The sequence below is a fragment of the Microcaecilia unicolor genome, chromosome 14 (assembly GCF_901765095.1).
Source record: "Microcaecilia unicolor chromosome 14, aMicUni1.1, whole genome shotgun sequence".
NCBI classification, from domain to species: Eukaryota; Metazoa; Chordata; class Amphibia; order Gymnophiona; family Siphonopidae; genus Microcaecilia; species Microcaecilia unicolor.
This window is the reverse complement of record NC_044044.1, coordinates 7,451,029-7,471,913: the sequence shown is the minus strand read 5'-3', so window position 1 is coordinate 7,471,913 and position 20,885 is coordinate 7,451,029. Positions and strand designations below refer to the sequence as shown.

The window sequence follows — 20,885 nt, the reverse complement described above, 5'->3', positions numbered from 1 at the left end:
AACCATAGAAGAAAGACAGTCCCTGCTCAAAGAGCTCACAATCTAATAGACAAAAAATAAATAAAGTAATCAAATCAATTAATGTGTACAGGAAGGAAGAGAGGAGGGTAGGTGGAGGCGAGTGGTTACAAGTGGTTACGAGTCAAAAGCAATGTTAAAGAGGTGGGCTTTCAGTCTAGATTTAAAGGTGGCCAAGGATGGGGCAAGACGTAGGGGCTCAGGGAGTTTATTCCAGGCGTAGGGTGCAGCGAGACAGAAGGCGCGAAGTCTGGAGTCTTGTTGGTAACACTGGATGGACCAAACAGGTCACCATTATCTGACGTCATCTACTATGTTACTATAAAAATTTATACTAACACAGTATATTCCTGATTTACAGGAACCCCTCCTTTTCCACTACCAAAATATATCCAGCAATTCTGCCACTGAATCTAAGCTAAACCCTGGAAGATCTTATGTTTGTGTAGTACTGAGATCCTCCAAAGATCTGCTGAAACATATTAATTATTAACTGCTTAACCCCTGAATATTTTCTTATTATAACTCATATACAAGCATACACTCAATGCTAACTTGCAGAAATGTTTGATCTTTCCATGAAGGATCATAAGCCTCTCACTGTTCCATTGCCTTCAGTATGACATCATGCACCATGCTATTTTGGGACCTGGGGTTAGAAGCAGGGCTGGAACTTATGAAAGCTTAAAGTCAAAAGCAGCTCAAGAGTTCCAATAAGATTGAAACAGGATGGAACTATGCAAAGCAGAGAGCTCTGTTTGGGAAATACGTAGAGGACAATAGTTTACAAAGATCAGGTATAAAACACGGGTTAGAGTTATTTTGGGCTCAATTTTTCTGTAATTTGGCAACATATGTGCATAAATAGCATGTTGTAATATCCTGACAGGAGTAAAGGAATGTTTTTTTGCCGGATGAACAGAACTGTAGTTTCATTCTGTTTTTTACAATTTTATACCGCTATTTATTTTATGGTCCAATTTAGAGTTTCTTTAATTTCATCTTATTATTCTCATGTGATTTACAGTTTCTTTGGATGTTTATCTTTTCAATACATGATTTTTATGTCTCCGTTTTTTAAAACCTTATTGTTTTATCAGTCATTACCATTTATATGATTTTTCTAAGTTTTATATATTTTTGTGTACTGCTATTTATACGACCGTTCTAGGTTCTATTTATTTGAATGTATTATAATTGTATACCTCTCTTGATTTGTAGACACCTGAAGCAGGCGTTTTACGCCAAAACATGGCTCCGTGTCAAGTCTTTTTACATTTTCTTCTAATTAAACATTTTATTACTCTTACCCACGGTGTCTTGGGAGTGTCGTGTTGATCTTGCTACTTTTTTGCTGTTCTTATAGATTTATTAATAAGACAGATCCCACTTTGAAGATTTGTCTCCCTGCAGGTGCTTTTTAGAGTTAGAATTATCTGGACTTTCAAATACTGGTTCATATTTGATTATTTTTTACTATAATTGTGGAAATTCTTTTGAAGAAGTATATAGTGTTTATTTGTTTTAGCAAAAACAGTAGATCTCAAAACTCCAAGATGTGCAAGATGTACATTTATTCACACTAAAATAATACATAAATAATTAAAAGCCCAACATGGTCATGTTTCATATGTAAAAATCATAAATAATTGTTAACCATCCATCTTTACCAATACATACCCAGTGGTGTTGACATACTGGTTTTAAACTACTAAAAACGAAAGAGAAATTATAAACGTTTTGAAGATAATTGAAAAATAAATAAATAATAAAAATTACATACTAAATAATATTGTGATTGTGCTATGATAGAGGCATCCTATTGATTCTCTGAAAACAGCATATGGGACAGAGGAGATAATACACATATCAAAATAAATGTACTTCTATTCCCATTTGTCAGAGTTAAGGCACATATTTTCCTCAAAATTTACAAAGTCAAATGAAACCTCATTACAGCAAAGTACTAGTGTTTCACCTACTTAATACATAATGTTCCACTTACTGATAGCTACAGCAAAACCCACAAAATCAGAAAGCAAAGCAAATAATTCTACCAACCACATTTCCAAAAGCACAAAAATGGTAGTGAATGTAACAGAACACAGATACAGCTTAATAAAAGATCCTCAAGGAGTTAAAGCAAATAAAAAACTTAGAGCCCTGTTTACCAAGGTGCGCTTGAGCCATGCTAGCGTTTTTAGTGCACATTAAAAACATTAGCACACGCTATCCGTGTAGATGGCCATAATATTCCTATGGAGATTTGCATGGTTAGCATGTGCTACAAATGCTACTGCACCTTGGTAAACAGGTCCCTTAATATGTAAAGCCGTGAAAACAAGGTACGACCACCTAAACTTCCTGAAATCACTAAAAACCAACTTGTTCAAAAAGGCATACCCCACCGATCCTACCTAAGTGCCTAAACCCTGCATCACATCGAAACCAAAGCTTGTAATGAACATTGCATAACTCTTCTTATCTGTGATTCCCCCAACGTGTCTATAACACATGAACCTTATTCAACCACAACATCACTTTGTATTTGTTTCTTTACCGGAGATGGCGAACGCCATTACGGTACTATGTAAGCCACATTGAGCCTGCAAATAGGTGGGAAAATGTGGGATACAAATGTAATAAATAAATAAATAAATAAAATAAATAAATAATGTTCCAATTGCTGATAGCTAGAGCAAACTCAACAAAAGCAAAAAGCAATACAAACAGTTCTATCAAACGCAATTCCAATATTGCTATGAGGATCCTTTATTAAACCAGCTGTTGATGTGCTTTGGTAGGTTAACCACTGTTGCTGCTGCTGCTTTTGATGGGAGATGTATATGTGAATGATTCGTTACTTAGCACTATTTGAAATATGTTTGAAAGAACTGTTTGTATTGCTTTTGTGACATTTTCTATAGCTATTAGCAAGTGGAACATTATATATTAAGTATTTGAGACACTAGTACTTTGTTGTAATGAAGTTTAATTGACTTTGTAAACTTTGAGGAAGATGTGTGCCTTAACTCTAGAGAGTCCATCTTTTATCAGACATGTGTGAATAGAAGCGCATTCATTTAATAAGTATATTATCTCCTTTTTCCCATAGGCTGCTTTGACAGGATAAATGTAGGATGCCTCTATCATAGCAACATCACAATACTATTTAGGGTCTTGTTTACTAAGGTGTGCTAGTGTTTTTAGCATGTGCTAAATGTTATATTTGCCCAGATATCTTTGTACATTAATTGTAATAATACTCTGTTCATCTCATGCCGTTAATGACGACTGTCATTGTGGCATAATGTAAGCCACATTGAGCCTGCAAAGAGGTGGGAAAATGTGGGATACAAATGCAGCAAATAAATAAATAAGTATTTCTATGAGTGACTTAGCATTTAGCACATGCTAAAAATGCTAACATGCCCTTACCACGGCTTAAGAAACAGGGCCCTTAGTGTGTAATTTACAGTAGATTCATTAGGTATTTGTTTTATTGAGTTTATTTGTTTTTGCATGAGTCCTAAAAGTGGGGAAGTGGGCTATAAGCTAATATAAATATAAATTGACCCCTACTGATTGAAGAGGCTGTTGGTAGACCACAGTCACTAACACTAGTTACATTTTCTACATTGCCTACAGATGATCCAGCTCACAAAGTTGGCAACTTCATAGGCAGGAGCCAAACTTCAATCTCTTGAATAGTCTACATGAAGTTTCAGAAAATGTTATATGATTTGCTTATGTATAAAAGATTAAAATGCTGTTCTTTAAGGCATCTTTTAAGGAAGAGAACAGTTAGCATAAATCTGTTGCATGTTAGTGATCTGTTGAGTCAAGACTCTGTCATGCATAATTGTAAAAGATTTCACTTTGTTTCAGATGATTCTATGCAAAAAAAATGTAAGTTAATACTTACTTTCTGCAGGATTCAATTTCATTGGTGTTTCTAAAGTTTAAGGATGTCTTCCATGCAGGGTAGCTGATCTTAATTATTCCACCCAAGATCAGGTCACCTTCCAGAAAGTAGCTCTGGTCTGTATAATAACCTTTCTCATGCGCAAGGATAGTTGTCTGGCATCGGCTAACTATTGCATACACTCTCATCAAGACCTTACTCAATCCTAGAAATAAGAGACATAAAATCATTTTCTCAATCAAAAGTCTTCTGGGCCAGCTCTAGTTGTATCTACATCAAAGCTTTTTTGTAACTTTGTCTTAACAGAGTCATCCTTTACTGAATGCAGAAGGAATACAGAGCTTCCCCTTAAAATAATGTGTTCTGCTGTCTCTCTTGACTCTAGTGATTTGTTGCTTGATCTACACAAACATCTATTTCAGGAGAAACTATGATTAGTTTCTCTGTCCTTGGTCCATGGTGCCCTCTAATTGCAGGCCACATGTATATAAAAATACAGAGCTGTGATGATACATTGGTTCAGGTCTCCTGTGGACTGGTCTAAGATAGACTAACATAATTGTCCATTTCAGCTAATTCAATAGAGGGAAACATGAACTTCTAAACTTGTTATTGATCCTGTGTTCCCATAATTATGTTTGAGCGAAGAATGACACTGTGAATGAGAAAGTTGAGAAAAACAACTCTCAGAAAATGTCATCATAACATGCCATCATTAGGTTACTTTAAAGGGTTCGCTAAGAAAGAGAAATATTTAGAATAATTTTCTTTTCATCAACAACTTTGCACAACTTCTTCTCACCCTCATGCACATTCAGTCACATCTCACTCTTACACTTTTACAAACAGCTCCATTTCTCAGTAACCTTTTAAACACTTGCAATTTCTATATATCAAAATAAAAATCTGCCATGTTCAGCCATGTTCCAATATGATTTTTAGCTGCCCAAAAGTCCCCACACTGAGAGCAGGACTGTAAATTGCATAACATACATTGTGTTAAAATGCAAGACAACATGTAAATTCTCATATCAACGTCAATGTCTGATATTTATATGCAAATAACTTGGGATCAATATTCAAAAACCTGCTAAGATCAGACATTAACTATGGTAGTTAGGGGGACTTATACATTTTAGTCTGCCACTTAACTTAGTACAGTCTTCACTATGAAAAGCCTTATGCACAAAAGTTCAGAACCATGTCAAGAAATGCTTCCAACCCTGATTCTACTGTACTTATTGATCAGGAAAACACAAGGGATCAATTGTGTGTGGTGGATGGACTTGGGGCATTCTGGGACCAACCTCACTTAGAAATATATTGATCAATATTTAACCAGTTCCAGTGGGCCTTTTTTTTTTTTTTTTTAACTGTTGGCTGAATTCAACCCAGATATCAAGTGCTGGTCTGTGTTTGAGAACTGGCATTGAAGATTCAGACATGACCAGACATTTGTTTCCCAATGGCAGTTAGATAGGTCCTCGCTGATATGCAGCCATTACCCACATAGTCCTGCCTGAATATTGATAGGACTACACTGAGAGGGATCAGGGAGTTCCCCTAAACCACCCTATTTGGTTCCAATCTACCTTGGTCCTTAGCCCCTATTCTAATCCCCTGCACCTGAGCATATCTCCATCTGATCCCCTGCTTAAGCGTGAAACTCTCCTGATGTGGCACCCCCTGGTTCTGATTCCTGCCCCATTTCTGATCCCACCTTACCACTGCAATCTGGTCCCCAACGGCTCAGCATCCCCAGTGGTGCACTCACTGGCTTACTCATCGGACCCGGATGTTGAAGATGTTAGTCCATTGGACCAGAAGTGGGTGCAGCAAGAGGGTGTTCCTTTACCCCTCTTATCACTTTATTTCCTCTTTCTCACCATTTTAAATCAGGACAAAAAGCAGCAGGAAAATCATCAAGTATTGATGTTGTCATTAATTTTGACTTACATGCAGATCTGCCTATGTGCTATTCAGTAATACTAAAAGCTTTGAATATCATTGAGAGGACATTAACAGACTTATTTTTGAAAGAGATCGCCGGCAATCTTCCGACACAAATCGGGAGATCGCCGGCGATATCTCAAAAGCGGCCAAATCAGTATAATCGAAATCCGCATGTCGGTGGCAAAGCGAAGGCAGGACATGGGCGGGCATGGACGGGGTTAACAGATGGCCAGCTTTAGCCCATAATGGAAAAAAAAGCGGCTTTAAGGAGCATTTCACCGGTGTGACTTGGTCCTTTCATTTTCACAACCGAGTCACAAAAAGGTGCCCTAACTGACCAGATGACCATCAGAGGGAATCGGGAATCACTGTCCCGTACTCCCCCAGTGGTCACCAACCCCCTCCCACAAAAAAAACAAACAAAAATAACTATTTTGCCAGCCTCAAATGTGATACCCAGCTCCCTGACAGCAGTATGCAAGTCCCTGGAGCAGTTTTTAATGGGTGCAGTGCACTTAAGGCAGGCAGACCCAGGTCCATCCCCCCCTACCAGTTACACTTGTGGTGCTAAGTGATGAGCCCTCCAAACCCCCCAAAACCCACTGTACCCACATGTAGGTGCCCCCCTTCACCCATAAGGGCTATGGTAATGGTGTAGAGTTGTGGGGAGTGGGTTTAGGGGGTATTTGGGGGGGCTCAAGGTAAGGGAGCTATGCACCTGGGAGCTATTTGTGTATTTTTAAAATTTTTTAGGGTGCCCGGTTGGTGTCCTGGCATGTCATGGGGACCAGTGCACTACAAATGCTGGCTCCTCCCACAACCAAATGCCTTGGATGTAGCCAGGGTTGAGATGACTGTCACACAGCAAATCAGCTGATCCCACAAGGAAGGAAGAGAGAAAAGAATCAAGAAGATCCTGTAGCAATGGAACAAATCCAAAGACAATCAGAAAATGTTTGTGAGAATATTTCACGGGGACCGAACAGGAAAAAGATGAGGAATTAGCAGCAGGAAGCAGAAGAGAAGAGAGAACCTGCAGGTGACTCACTAGAAAGAGTCCCAAAGTATGAGAGAAATTGCAGGGAGCTTAGTAACATCCATGGGCACCAGAGACACTTAGCAGAGAGACCCTTTCAAAATAATAATAGTAGTAGCATGACTTCTATCCTTGAGAAAGGAGAGGAGAAAAGAAAAAAAGACCAGAAAGGATTTATATGTATTACATCTAAGAAGAGTATCTGTTTCGTATGTCCTCATGGTCTGATGAGCTTCCCCTGGTCTTCAAAGCTCCAAATACAGAAAAGAAGTTACAAAAAAGACAAACGAGCAAAACCATTTATATGTACTGAGTGTAAGGAAAGCTTTGCTTGGCTTTCAGAGCTAAAACAACACCAACTGCTGCACATTGGAGACAAACAATTTACATGTAAATGCTTCAAGAACCTTTCAGAGCTCAAAGGACACCAAATGAGCCACATGGGAGTGAAACAATTTACATGTCCCGAGTATAACAGAAATTTCGCTTGGTGTTCAAGATTAAAAAATCACCAAATACTTCACATGGGAGAGAAACCATTCACATGTACAGAGTGTAACAAAAGCTTCTTTCGCTTTTCACATCTAAAATTTCACCGAGTGATCCACACAGGAGAAAAAACATTCACATGTATCGAGTGTAACAAAAGCTTCTCTCAATTTTCGAATCTAAAACATCACCAGTTGATCCACACAGGAGAAAAACGGTTCATATGAACAGAGTGTAACAAAAGCTTCTCTTTTTTTTCAAATCTAAGATATCACCAAATGATGCACAGGGGAAAGAAACCATTTACATGTACTGAGTGTAATAAAAGCTTCATTCAACTTTCACTGTTAAAATATCACCGAATGGTGCACAAGGGAGAAAAACCATTTACATGTTCTGAGTGTAGCAAAAGCTTCATTCACCTTTCACGGTTAAAATGTCACCAAATGGTGCATAGGGGAGAGAAACCATTCATATGTACAGAGTGTAACAAAAGCTTCTCTTACTTTTCAAATCTAAAATATCACCAAATGATACACAGAGGAGAAAAGCCATTTACATGTACCGAGTGTAATAAAAGCTTCAGGTAGCTTTCACAGCTAAAAATGCACCAAAAGAATCACACAGGAGAGAAACCATATACATGTACCGAGTGTAATAAAAGCTTCAGGCAGCTTTCCCACCTGAAAATTCACCAAAAGAATCATACGGGAGAGAAACCATTTACTTGTACTGAGTGTAATAAAAGTTTTACCCAACTTTCATATCTAAAATATCACCAAAGGATTCACACTGGAGAGAAGCCACTTACATGTACTGAATGTAATAAAAGCTTCACTCACCTTTCATCTCTAAGATATCATGAAAAGATACACAAGGGAAACAAACCATTTATATGTACTGAATGTAATAAAAGCTTCACACCAGCTTTCAGACCTACAAAAACATCAAAAGCTGAGTGTAATGAAAGCTTCACTCAGTTTTGAGACCTAAGAAACCCCCAAAAGATCCACACTGCAGTAGTAGATTTGAGAGACTGAGATTATACTCCAAATATCCTGGCTTAGGAGTGAGGTTTATTCCTTCAGTATGCACAATATAAATCCATTTAGATAAATTGCCCTAGAGAAACATGTCATGATTGTAATAAAAGCTTTGTTCTTTCGAATCTAAAACAAAAGCACACCAAATGAACCACATTGAAGGCAAACGGGGTTAAAGGGAACGCAGTATAAATTCAGCAGCAGTCACTGGTGGATTGTTGTGCATCTCTGAGAGGGTGAGAATATTTTTTCTCCCTCAGTCATTCATGTGGTCACCATTGTATAACATCTTTAGTGAACCTCAGCTGTGCACGCATCAACCTTTTCTTATATGAGCACGCAATTCTGGAATACACTACCACGCAACCTGAAAACGATCTACGAACTAACCAACTTCCGCAAATTATTGAAGACTCATCTCTTTGATAAAATTTATTGAAAGGATCAAAATACATGAAGTCCACACACACTGTTAGTAATGCATCAATACATTCTCTTCTGAATTCCCATCCCCCGTAATGTTACCACATTTATACCTTTACTCACAGAAAAATGTTATACCGAATGTTCTCCTACTTTTGTTTTGTTGCCCTATCAGTTTCCCGTTGTTTCTTTCCATTGTTCTTTTCCATTGTTCTATTCCCTTAACGATACTCTGACTTTGTCTTCGCATAACTCCTCACAATGTAATCCATAACCGAGTTGTAACAAATTGTATTTCCATCATTCACAATGTATTGTAAGCCACACTGAACCCGCAAATAGGTGGGAAAATGTGGGATACAAATGCAATAAATAAATAAATAAAAAATGGCCGCTTTTAGCTTCCATATCTTTGATTCCTCTCTCTCCTTCTCTGCCCATATTCAACAGATCGTCAAAACCTGTCGCTTCTTTATCTACAATATTAGCAAAATTCCGCCTTCCTTTCTGAATACGCTGCCAGAACCCTTATCCACACCCTTGTCGCCTCTTGCTTAGACTATTGCAGTTTACTTCTCACTGGTCTTCCACTCAGCCATCTCTCTCCTCTCCAATCTGTCCAAAATTCTGCGGCACGACTTGTTTTCCGCCAGAATCGTTATACCCCACACTAGCCCGCTCCTCAAGTCACTTCACTGGCTCCCTGTCCGCTTCCGCATTCAGTTTAAACTTCTCGTACTGACTTTTAAATGCATCCACTCTGCAGCCCCCATTACCTCTCCGCTCTCATCTCTCCCTACATTCCTCCCCGTGAACTCCGCTCACTGGACAAATCTCTCGTCGTCCTCCTTCTCCTCCACTGCTAACTCCAGGCTTCGCTCATTTTCTCTAGCGGCACCTTATGCCTGGAATAGACTTCCTGGACCTATATGTCTAGCTCCATCTCTATCTGTTTTCAAATCTATTTTATTTTGTTACATTTGTACCCCGCGCTTTCCCACTCATGGCAGGCTCAATGCGGCTTACATATTATATACAGGTACTTATTTGTACCTGGGGCAATGGAGGGTTAAGTGACTTGCCCAGAGTCACAAGGAACTGCCTGTGCCTGAAGTGGGAATCGAACTCAGTTCCCCAGTTCCCAAGGACCAGAGTCCACCACCCTAACCACTAGGCCACTCCTCCACTATGCTGAAAACCCACCTTTTCACTGCTGCTTTTGGCTCCTAGCCACAATTGCGCTCCCCTCGTCCCTTCCTCCCTTCTCACCCATTACTTCCCTAACCCGTAACTTTCTTGTCTGTCTGTATTATTTAGATTGTAAGCTCTTTTGAGCAGGGACTGTCTCTTTGTATTGTGTTCAGCGCTGCGTGCGTCTGGTAGCGCTATACAAATGTTGCTAATAATAATAATAATAATTATTATTATTATTGCTGAAAAACAAAAGTGGCCATCTCAAACCCAGCTAAATCCAAGGCCTTTGGCCAATTCCAACCGTATTATCTAAACAAAAGATGGCCGGCCATCTTTTTCGATAATACGGTTCCGGCCAGCTGTTGCGCCGCCACCAAAATAGATTGCCAGCGGTCTATTTCGCCGGCGCCGTTCCATTATGCCCCTCTAAGGGGCAGGATCACCACATGTCACATTCGTTGGCGTAGACTGGGGGGGCGAGGGGGGGCAGTGCCCCCCCAAATGACAAAGATGACGAAGATGACATAATCTTCTTTCCTGCAGCGGCGAACGGGTGGATGATGCGTAAAAGCAGCAAGCAAGCAGTCAGACTCGACTCCGTCCATCACTTCCTAAATCCTGCCCTCTCAGCGTCCCGCTCGCCTGAAAGGAAATGCCATCAGAGGAAGGTGAGACGCGGAGAGGGCAGGATTCAGGAAGCGAAGGACGGAGTCGAGCCTGGCTGCTTGCTTGCTTGCTGCTTTTACGCGACGCTCGCTGTGTCCTGGGACTCCTAATCCCTCTCTGGAATTTAAAAAAAGGAGGTTTGCCCATTTCAGGTACTCGGAAAACAGATCGGGCTGGAATAGTTTGCAGCCATTAACTAAGGTTCACAGAGTGTATAGTAAAGCAGAATAGTAATACTCATTATGAACCTGCTTATCGCGCCAAATCCTAATAGTGTATCTAAGCTCTAAGATTTTAGCAGTCAGAGCGCTATTTCCGTTATACAGTTCCAGCTGTATACTCTGAAATGCAGTATAGCAGGTTTTTCAGTGTCACATAGTTACTGAGAGGAGACCTCATTTGAACTCATAGAATTTCTTAACTTACAGTCCTAGCAAACAACAGATGCTCCAGGAAAAAAAAAATTTGGAACATTATCTTTTATGGCTGTTACTCAGGAAATTATTTCATAAGTACATAAGTACATAAGTAATGCCATACTGGGAAAAGACCAAGGGTCCATCGAGCCCAGCATCCTGTCCACGACAGCGGCCAATCCAGGCCAAGGGCACCTGGCAAGCTTCCCAAACGTACAAACATTCTATACATGTTATTCCTGGAATTTTGGAGTTTTCCAAGTCCGTTTAGTAGCGGTTTATGGATTTGTCCTTTAGGAAACCGTCCAACCCCTTTTTAAACTCTGCTAAGCTAACCGCCTTCACCACTTTCTCCGGCAACGAATTCCAGAGTTTAATTACACGTTGGGTGAAGAAAACTTTTCTCCGATTTGTTTTAAATTTACTACACTGTAGTTTCATCGCATGCCCCCTAGTCCTAGTATTTTTGGAAAGCGTGAACAGACGCTTCACATCCACCTGTTCCACTGCACTCATTATTTTATATACCTCTATCATGTCTCCCCTCAGCCGTCTCTTCTCCAAGCTGTATAGCCCTAGCCTCCTTAGTCTTTCTTCATAGGGAAGTCGTCCCATCCCCGCTATCATTTTAGTCGCCCTTTGCTGCACCTTTTCCAATTCTACTATATCTTTCTTGAGATGCGGCGACCAGAATTGAACACAATACTCAAGGTGCAGTCGCACCATGGAGCGATACAACGGCATTATAACATCCTCACACCTGTTTTCCATACCTTTCCTGATAATACCCAACATTCTATTCGCTTTCTTAGCCGCAGCAGCACACTGAGCAGAAGGTTTCAGTGTGTTATCGACGACGACACCCACATTCTGGCAAGACTACCTTCCTCCCTCCATATTAGCATATTCATGTGAATAAATATATATATATGCAAATGAATATGCTAATATGCTCCGCCCCAGCCTTTGCCCCCCCCCCCCCAAATGAAACAGTCAAACTACGACCATTCCAAACAGGTTCATTCTTATGTTAGTCACTATTGCATTGACAAAGTATTTCTTTGCATTCCAGGGCACATTTTTTCACCAATCCAAAGACACTGCTATCCAATGCACTGGACCTGGAAAACCTGTACGTTGCTCATTTTGAAGATACTTTTCTAACAGACTATCCGTTCACCTATGAGGTCTGATTTTATAAATGGTACATTGATGACATTATCATATGAAAGGGATCTATTTCACCTGACTCAACACCAGAAATCAACATTTGAGATTTCATATGCAATACCATTATGACACCATTTCTCTTTTAGATATTTTAATTCACAAAACTTCATATTCATTCACTACTACCATAAATAGAAAACTGACAAATAAAAACACATATCTCCATTTTGAAAAGCTCTTATCAGTAGGCATTGAAACATCATCCACCATATTCACAATTCCTTAGGTTGAGATGACTGTGTACAGAATTTTGGTGACTTCAAAGAGGATACCCTGAGAGGTCAATTAGAGAAGGATATCACAAAGCCTTCACAACCGAACGTGAAACCTTACTTGCATCACAAGAAGAGAGATCACTGCCGGACCTGGCATGCACTCTGAAATTAGTTCATTTATCTTACCACATTAAAAGGATTATTAAAAGGTTTTGGTCAATTCTTGAAAATCACTCATGTTTCAAGAATAAAACCATCATTTTTGTACGAACTCGTAACAAGAACCTTTGAGATATTTTGGTACCATCTACATTGCCTGCTGGTATTATACCTACTTCCGTCAGCATTAAGGGGCATTATCTGTGTGGACACTGCTCAATTTGCACACATTCAATGAAGATTACAGATTTAACAGATCCAGAAACCAGCAAAAAGTTCAGCTTAAAACATTATTCAGATTGTAATACTTCTTCTGTAGTTTACGTGATCACAGGGGGCGTATCTGCGTGGGGCCTCAGGGGCCTGGGCCCCCGCAGATTTTGCCCTGGACCCCCCTACCGCCATCAACCCTCCCCCACTGCCGTTCTTACTTTTGCTGGCGGGGGACCCCAACCCCCGCCAGCCGAGGTCTGCTTCCACCTGCCGCTGCCGTAAAAACTTCTTCTTCAGCCGGCGGGGGACCCCAAACCCCCGCTAGCCGCCCCGCGGTGTTTAAAATTCATCTTCGGCCTCCGTGGCCGTGTTGCTGTGATAGGCGCTGTTGAAATCCACTTCGGAGTCTGACGTCGCAGCACGTACAACGTACAACGACGTCAGACTCCGAAGTGGATTTCAACAGCGCCTATCACAGCAGCACGGCCACGGAGGCCGAAGATGAATTTTAAACACCGCGGGGCGGCTGGCGGGGGTTTGGGGTCCCCCGCCGGCTGAAGAAGAAGTTTTTACGGCAGCGGCAGGTGGAAGCAGACCTCGGCTGGCGGGGGTTGGGGTCCCCCGCCAGCAAAAGTAAGAACGGCAGCGGGGGAGGGTTGGCGGCGGGAGGGGGGTGGAGAGAGTCATTGGTGGCGGTGGGGGCTCGGCGGTGGGGGCTCGGCGGCGGCGGGGGCGGCGGGGGGGGCTAAAATGTGCCCCCTCCCTCTGGCTCTGGCCCCCCCTACCGCCGGAGTCCAGATACGCCCCTGCGTGATCATATACCCATGCAATGGAAAAACGAAAAGAAAATGGTCCTAACAAGAATCATAGAACACAGAAGTTGAATCAAACACTGTATCCAGTCTGCGTCACTCACTGAAAATTAGCAAACAGCTGACCACACAATTGAAGATTTAAAAGTCTTTGTTTTAAAACATTTGACCATCAAATGGCACCAAGGTGATATAGAAACCATACTAGAGGAGAACAGAAATTCATTTTCTACTCAGTAGTTTACAGCCTGTGGGTTTCAAGTATGAAATCAATTACATCCTGTAGATCTGATTTTGTCATCTACTGTATAATATACCCATCTGAGAAGCTTTATGTAGGTCAAACTTCACGTCCATTATATGTAAGACTGGTGGAACACAAGAGTGCTATTGGGACCCCCCCAAAAAACTTCACTTTTAGCTAATCATTTTATCATGTTTAAACATGTGTTTGAAATGCTTTGGTGTCTTGTGTTACAACAGGTTAATGTGTTTCTACATTAAATAGAGCAAAATGAAAATTGGAATAAACCACACAAGAAACTAAGGGGTCCTTTTACAAAGCTGCGGTAAAAGTGGCCTGAGGTAGTGTGAATGCATGGCATTACTGTGCACCAAGGCCACTTCTTACAGCAGCTGGAATTGTCCTAAAGGGAGATCAAAATAAAAATATTGGCAAGCAGCGATTTGCTGTCTGAGCCCTCATCACCACCTATTAAAGAGGAGGTAAGGCCTCACGCACTAAACAATGGTAATTGGCCATTTAAATTGCTTTGAATGTCAGACTCAATAACGTTGTTGTAATGGAAATACATTGGTATCATCACCGTAAGAGAATTATGGAGAATCAAGAAATTATAATTACCTGGGAAATCCTCATTTCCACAAATCAAAAAAGTTAGATGCAAGGAACTCATTATAATGGCAAAAACACCACACCGGCATTGATGATAGAGGTATTGGCTTCAAGCAATTAAATCTGTGAATTAGATGGAGAAGGACAAGGTCCTTAAATATGGTTTATGATATATTTAACAATATACTGCCATTCATGTATACACAGCAATGTGGTTAATACTAAGTACTAAAAAATACATTCAGATACAAAGACAAAGTAGCAGAAATATTTTTCATTGTATTGGGAGCAACAGGCTTGATTTAAATTTCAAGCAAAGCTAGATAGGTTGTCTATATACGTTACATCTAAGCAGTGGATTTTCCTCAAGTCCATTTTAATAATGGTCTATTGACTTTTCCTTTAGGAAGCCATCCAAACGTTTTTTTAAACCCCGCTGAGATCATACTTCACATACTGTGAATTAGGAATGGTGTCATGGAGGGGCATAATCGAACGTCGCCGGCGATCTATTTTGGCGGCGGCGCAACAGCTGGCCAGAGCCGTATTATCGAAAAATATGGGTGGCCATCTTTTTTTTTCGATAATACAGTTTAGCCCGGCCAAATGCCAGAGTTCGCTGGGTCTGAGATGGCCGGTTTTGTTTTTCAGCGATAATGGAAAAAATGCCGTTCATCTCAAACCTGGCAAAATCCAAGGCATTTGGTCATGGGAGGAGCCAGCATTTGTAATGCACTGGTCCCCCGCACCTGCCAGGGGACCCTAGGGGGCACTTCTAAAAATGTTTTAAAAATACAAAAAAAAAAAGCTCCCAGGTGCATAGCTCCCTTACCTTGGATGCGGAGCCCCCCAAGTCCCCCCCCAAACCCACTCCCCACACCTCTACTCCATTACCATAGCCCTTATGGGTGAAGGGGGGCACATACATGTGGGTACAGTGGGTGTTGGGGGAGTTTGGAGGGCTCAACACTAAGCACCACAAGTGGAACAGGTAGTGGGGGTGGACGTGGGTCTGCCTGCCTTAAGTGCTCTGCACCCATTCAAAACTGCTCCAGGGACTTGCATACTGCTGTCAGGGAGCTGGGTATGACATTTGAGGCTGGCATACAGGCTGGCAAAAAAGTGTTTTATTTTTTTTAGTGTGGGAGAGGGTTGGTGACCACTGGGGGAGTATGGGGAGGTCATCCCCCATTCTCTCCAGTGGTCATCTGGTCAGTTGGGGCACCTTTTTGAGGCTTGGTCGTGAAAATTAAAGGACCAAGTAAACCCGGCGAAATACTGCTTAACGCCGCTTTTTTCCCATTATCCGCGAAAGCCGGTCATCTGGTAGCCACGCCCATGCTTGCCCATGTCCCGCCTTCGCTTCGCCAGCGACATGCCCCTTTGAACTTTCGCCGGCGAGGCGACGGGAAAGCGGTGATGCTGTCAAAAAAGCAGCTTTCGATTATACCGATTTCGCCACTTTTCCGAGATCACCGGCCATCTCTCGATTTATGTCGGAAGATGGCCGGTGATCACTTTCGAAAATAAGCAGGATTGTATGCACAAAAATAGCAAATTTGTCAAACTTAACAAATATCCCTGGAGAGTTCTGCCGTAAAAACTCTAGGGCTGCATAGAAGTCATTGATCAGTCAATGGAATGTTTGCTTTTTTAAAGGTTTGATTTTAATAATAAATAAGTAAAGCTATTTTCATATCTCCACTCCTCACTCCAACTATTCAGCTTGTGGTGGTCCAAAAATTGACACAAAGTGCAGGTGGGCATTTTATTTTCCAAAACGTCCAAACTGTTATTTTTGAAACATATATTTCAGATTTTTTTTTCAAGCTGTTCATATGCAGTACAGTGCACTCCATTTAAGTCCACGTCGGATAAGCGCATGCTCTGTTTAACTGCATGCTGTATTTCGCTCCAGTTTTTGGCGCCGTCAATTTCTATGGGGACAAACTTCGGTTTAGCGCACCACTGATAAGTGCAAGATTCGCTTATATGCATGGTTTAAGACCGCTCCTCTGCAGGAATGGCTCTGCATAAGCATGCGCACGGAATATGGAAGCCGATTGGCGCGCGACAACTACCGAGATTTCAAATTTACTGCTCCTTTAACTGCCACAGGCAGAATAAGCAAAAGAAAGTTGTTAGAGTGTACACTAGATTCGTCGTCATCATCACAGCGGAACTGTAAGACTTTAACACTGGCTGAACGAACAGAAGTTCTTAAAAAATTAGAAAACAAACAAAGTCAAGCATCTATTGCTAAAGAATATGGTGTCAATCCCAGTCAAATATCACATGTCTTGAAGCAGATAGATCAGCTCCTGGAAGACTGGCAAAACAATACAAATCCACACAGGAAACGTAAAAGGGCGGGAAAAGCTGAGGAGGTAGAAGATGCTCTTCTTCGGTGGTTTTCTCGAGTCAGGAGCAGAAAGTTTCCTGTCAGTGGTCCACTGCTTATGGAGAAAGCTAATCAGCTAGCTGAAAGTCTTGGACTAACTGAATTCAAAGCCACTGTTGGATGGTTGGAAAGATGGAAGGAGAGGAACAACATAAAATTCAAGAAACAGCATGGTGAGAAACAAGACGCTGTTGACTTTGGTGCTGAAAATTGGGTTGTTTCAGTTCTACCTACCATCTTGAACGAGTTTGCACCTCGTGACATTTTCATTGCTGATGAAAACGGTCTCTACTGGCGAGCGATTCCTGATGGAACACTTGCATTCAAACATGCCGAAACTACTGGAGGTAAAACGTCGAAGGACCGACTGACGATCTTCCTTTGCTGCAATATGGATGGGAGTGAGAAGTTGGAACCCCCCGTCATTGGAAAGAGCAAACAGATCCGTTACTTCAAGAAAGTTAAGCAACTTCCTGTGTCATACAAGGCTAACGCAAATTCATGGATGATTGGGGAAATTTGGAAGCAGTGGCTAAAGAAGTTAGACACTAGAATGCGGGCACAAAAGCGTCAGATTTTGTTGCTTTGTGATAATTGTGCTGCACACAGGGATAATGTCAGACTGTCTAACATCAAGGTAGTCTTCTTGTCACCAAACACTACCTCTCTGATCCAACCTATGGATCAGGGCATAATAGCCAATTTCAAACAACATTATTGGGCTCTTGTGCTATATCGTCTGATGAGCGTTATGGATGACCAGACTGGCAAGGATAAACATGCTGTTGAACTGGCTCGTAATCTATCACTGTTGGATTCCCTACATATGCAGAAAGAAGCCTGGAATCATGTTACACAGGCAACCATTCTGAACTGCTACAAGCGGGCAGGCTTTGTTAAGGATGTGAAAAGGGACATATTAGATGCAGCTGTTGCAAACGCGTCAGATGAACAGGTTATTGACATCCCAGCCGGTGTTACTGAAGAGGAGTTTCATCGCTATGTAGCTGTTGATTACGATCTACAAACAGCTGACGACAGCACTGATGTGAAGATATGCGCCTACACGCGGGCAACAACGGCCGATGATGAAACAGGAGATGAAATGAGCAGCAAGGCACATGCTGACGAAATTCAACAACCTCCTCCTGTCACTTTTGCAAGAGCGCTGGAAAGTCTCAACACCGTGTGGGCCTATCTGGAGGCCACTGGATGTCAGTGCTATGACTGTTTTTACCATCTGGCAGACGTAGTCTATGGAACTCACAGACCCAATAGAGTACAGAGGACTATAACTGATTACTTCAAGTAAGCCTAACGTCAGTTAACGGAGACTGTATACTGTACTTATAATAATAAACAGTACTGTACATATGTTTTTCAGATGTCAAGCTTCTTTGGGTCACAACGGTTAAGTGCACACTCCGGTTAACTGCATGCATTTCTTTGGTCCCAGACCTTTGCACTTAAGCGTATTGCACTGTATATCCAAATCACAAGGGGGCATTTTGAGAGCGTTTTTCTGCTATAATGAAACAAAGCAAAAATGTCCATGGCTATAATTTAGACGTTTTGGTCTACACTTGTTTTTATCACAACTAAGTCAGAAAAAGGTGTCCTAAATATAACCTGGTGGGTTATATTTATTTTTTTTAATTTTTACCTGGGGTCCGGGGGAGGCCCCCGGCTTCCAGTGATTGTTGGTGGCCAGTGCTGTATCTCCAGAAGTGGTTGGTTTCACTGTTGTTCTTAAGCTATACCGCTGCACCCGTTAGGAAACATTCTGTTATTAGTTTATGTTTAAATGTATTTTTATGCAACAAAAGAACCTAATGTTTTAACTCCACATTTTCTACTCCCCAAATTGGGTTTAAATAAACAACTAGTAACTTACCATCTGTCTGGTTACTGAGTCCTAATATCCTTTTAGTTTTCTTTCTTCTCCATGGTCTAGGACTTTGGAGCTGAGGTTAGTTTAATTGTCTCTGAGATCAGAGGTGAACTGCAGGCTTGAGGTATTCAGCTACAGGTAATAGTAGAGCTTGCAGGGCCTTCTGAGACAAGAAGCTACATAAAATTACCAGATGACCACTGTAAGGACTAATGCATGACCCCCATTACTCTCCCAATGGTCACTGACCCCCTTCCACCAGAAATATGAAAGAAGCAGTAAAGTTCTATGACAGTTTCATATGTTATGGCCAGTTCTATTAGAGCAGCAAGCAGGTCCCTGGAGTAGCCTGATGGTCACTGCAGTACAATGTAGAGTAGGGAATCCAGGCTCATATCCCTCTCCAGTGACACCCCAAACCCCACTTTCCCCCTGGGTTTCAGTTCCACCCCCCCCCCCCCCCCACCCTCTTCTCCCTCAACAGCCCTCCTTGGTTTCCTTCCATCCAGCCATAGCTTAAAACTGATTTTACTAACCTGGCTGAAGTTGTGACTGCAAAAGAAGCAGAGTACAGCCGGCTCTCTTTCAGCTTTCCCCTTCTCTCTCAGCGTCCCGCCCTTGCATAAACAGGAAATGAGGGCGGGACCACAGCTGAGAGAGAAGGAGGAAGCTGAAGGCTAGCCGGCTGTACTCTGCTTCTTTTGCAATCACGACTTCAGGCAGATTAGCAAAATGAATTTTAAGCTATGGCTGGGCGGCAGGAAACCAAGGAAGACTGTTGAGGGAGAAGAGGGAGGGGGACTGGAACTCATAGGAGAGGGGGAGGAGGAGAAGGGGTCTGGAACTCGGAGGGGGTACCGTTAGGGGCTTCACGGCTGACGTGTCTGTTGGTGGCCGCTGCCGTTCAGCTGTCCGTGTGAGAATCTGTTTCTAGGCACGCGGGTTGAGCTATTTTGTTGAGTCTGTTTGTGTGCCTCGTGCTGCTGTTGTGCGGTTGGTCAGTGCTGCGTGTGACGTACCCGGAAGTACGTGACATCAATTCAGGTGATGGATACAGCCTTACAGAGAGCACAAATGCTTCAAGGCTTCATTTTCTAAGCTTCAGAACGTTGGAGGTGCTTTTTATTATATAGGATATATATATCTATATATATATATATAGATATATATATACATATACATCCACAGGAGGAAGAGAAGAGATGAAGCTACTGAGAAAAGGAGCGAGTGGCCCTCCACAACAACAGAGGCTTGGTCTCTTACATGTTCAATGTCTAGTAGCACTATAGAAATGATCAGTGTGTTTTTTCTAGAGAAAAAGGTGCCGGTACTCAAATGCTAGGCCACCCTTGAGGGTTGGGGTGATCATTGAGGGACCCACCCCACAATAGCCAGCTGCTCTACAACCAGTCACAGAATCTATGACAAGGCAGAATTGGTGTGTAGGCCCTAAGCTCTTTCATTAAAACTTGGGGACCATGGGCCAAATTTTAGCAGACAATGAAAAAGGTGCCGGTACTCAGCACCCCCTAAAAAAAAGCCCTGGAAATGATACATAGAAGTAGTAGTAGTAAGTGCTGATGAAGTATTTATGGGACATGGGAGACCACAACACACATCTACTGCCCCTCACAAAAAGAACAAGGTTTCAACAGCCCCAACATAATATCACCCAATCTCAGAAAAAAAACATCATGACCAGTTCATGGAGCAGTCAAGGCTGCATTGACAGCAACATATCAGATTCAATCCTGAGTCCAGGAGTAGAAACCATGGGAATGATAGATACAAGAGAAAGACATACAGCACAAGAAGGAACCAGAAAAGGTACAAAACAGGTTCCCTTCTTGAGCCTTTTGCCTCCTCCCTGCAGCCTTTGCACTTGATTGTGGCTTCCTGCCCTACAGCAAGAGACAACAACAAATTTCAAAACTTCTTCCTGTGT

The 20,885-nt window shown here is 41.8% G+C and overlaps 1 protein-coding gene across 1 annotated transcript in view; it reads right to left on the bottom strand.

The window, feature by feature from the left end:
* LOC115457752 (extracellular calcium-sensing receptor-like) overlaps positions 1 to 18,968 on the bottom strand; it is a 45,039-nt gene extending 26,071 nt beyond the window's left edge. The window contains exons 1-2 of the mRNA XM_030187329.1: positions 18,944 to 18,968; positions 3,944 to 4,148 (exon numbers count right to left, since the gene is read on the bottom strand). Coding sequence (XP_030043189.1) covers positions 3,944 to 4,131 — 188 coding nt within the window. The 5' untranslated portion in view covers positions 4,132 to 4,148; positions 18,944 to 18,968. The remainder of the gene's footprint in view (positions 1 to 3,943; positions 4,149 to 18,943) is intronic.
* Between the last annotated feature and the right edge of the window lie 1,917 nt (positions 18,969 to 20,885).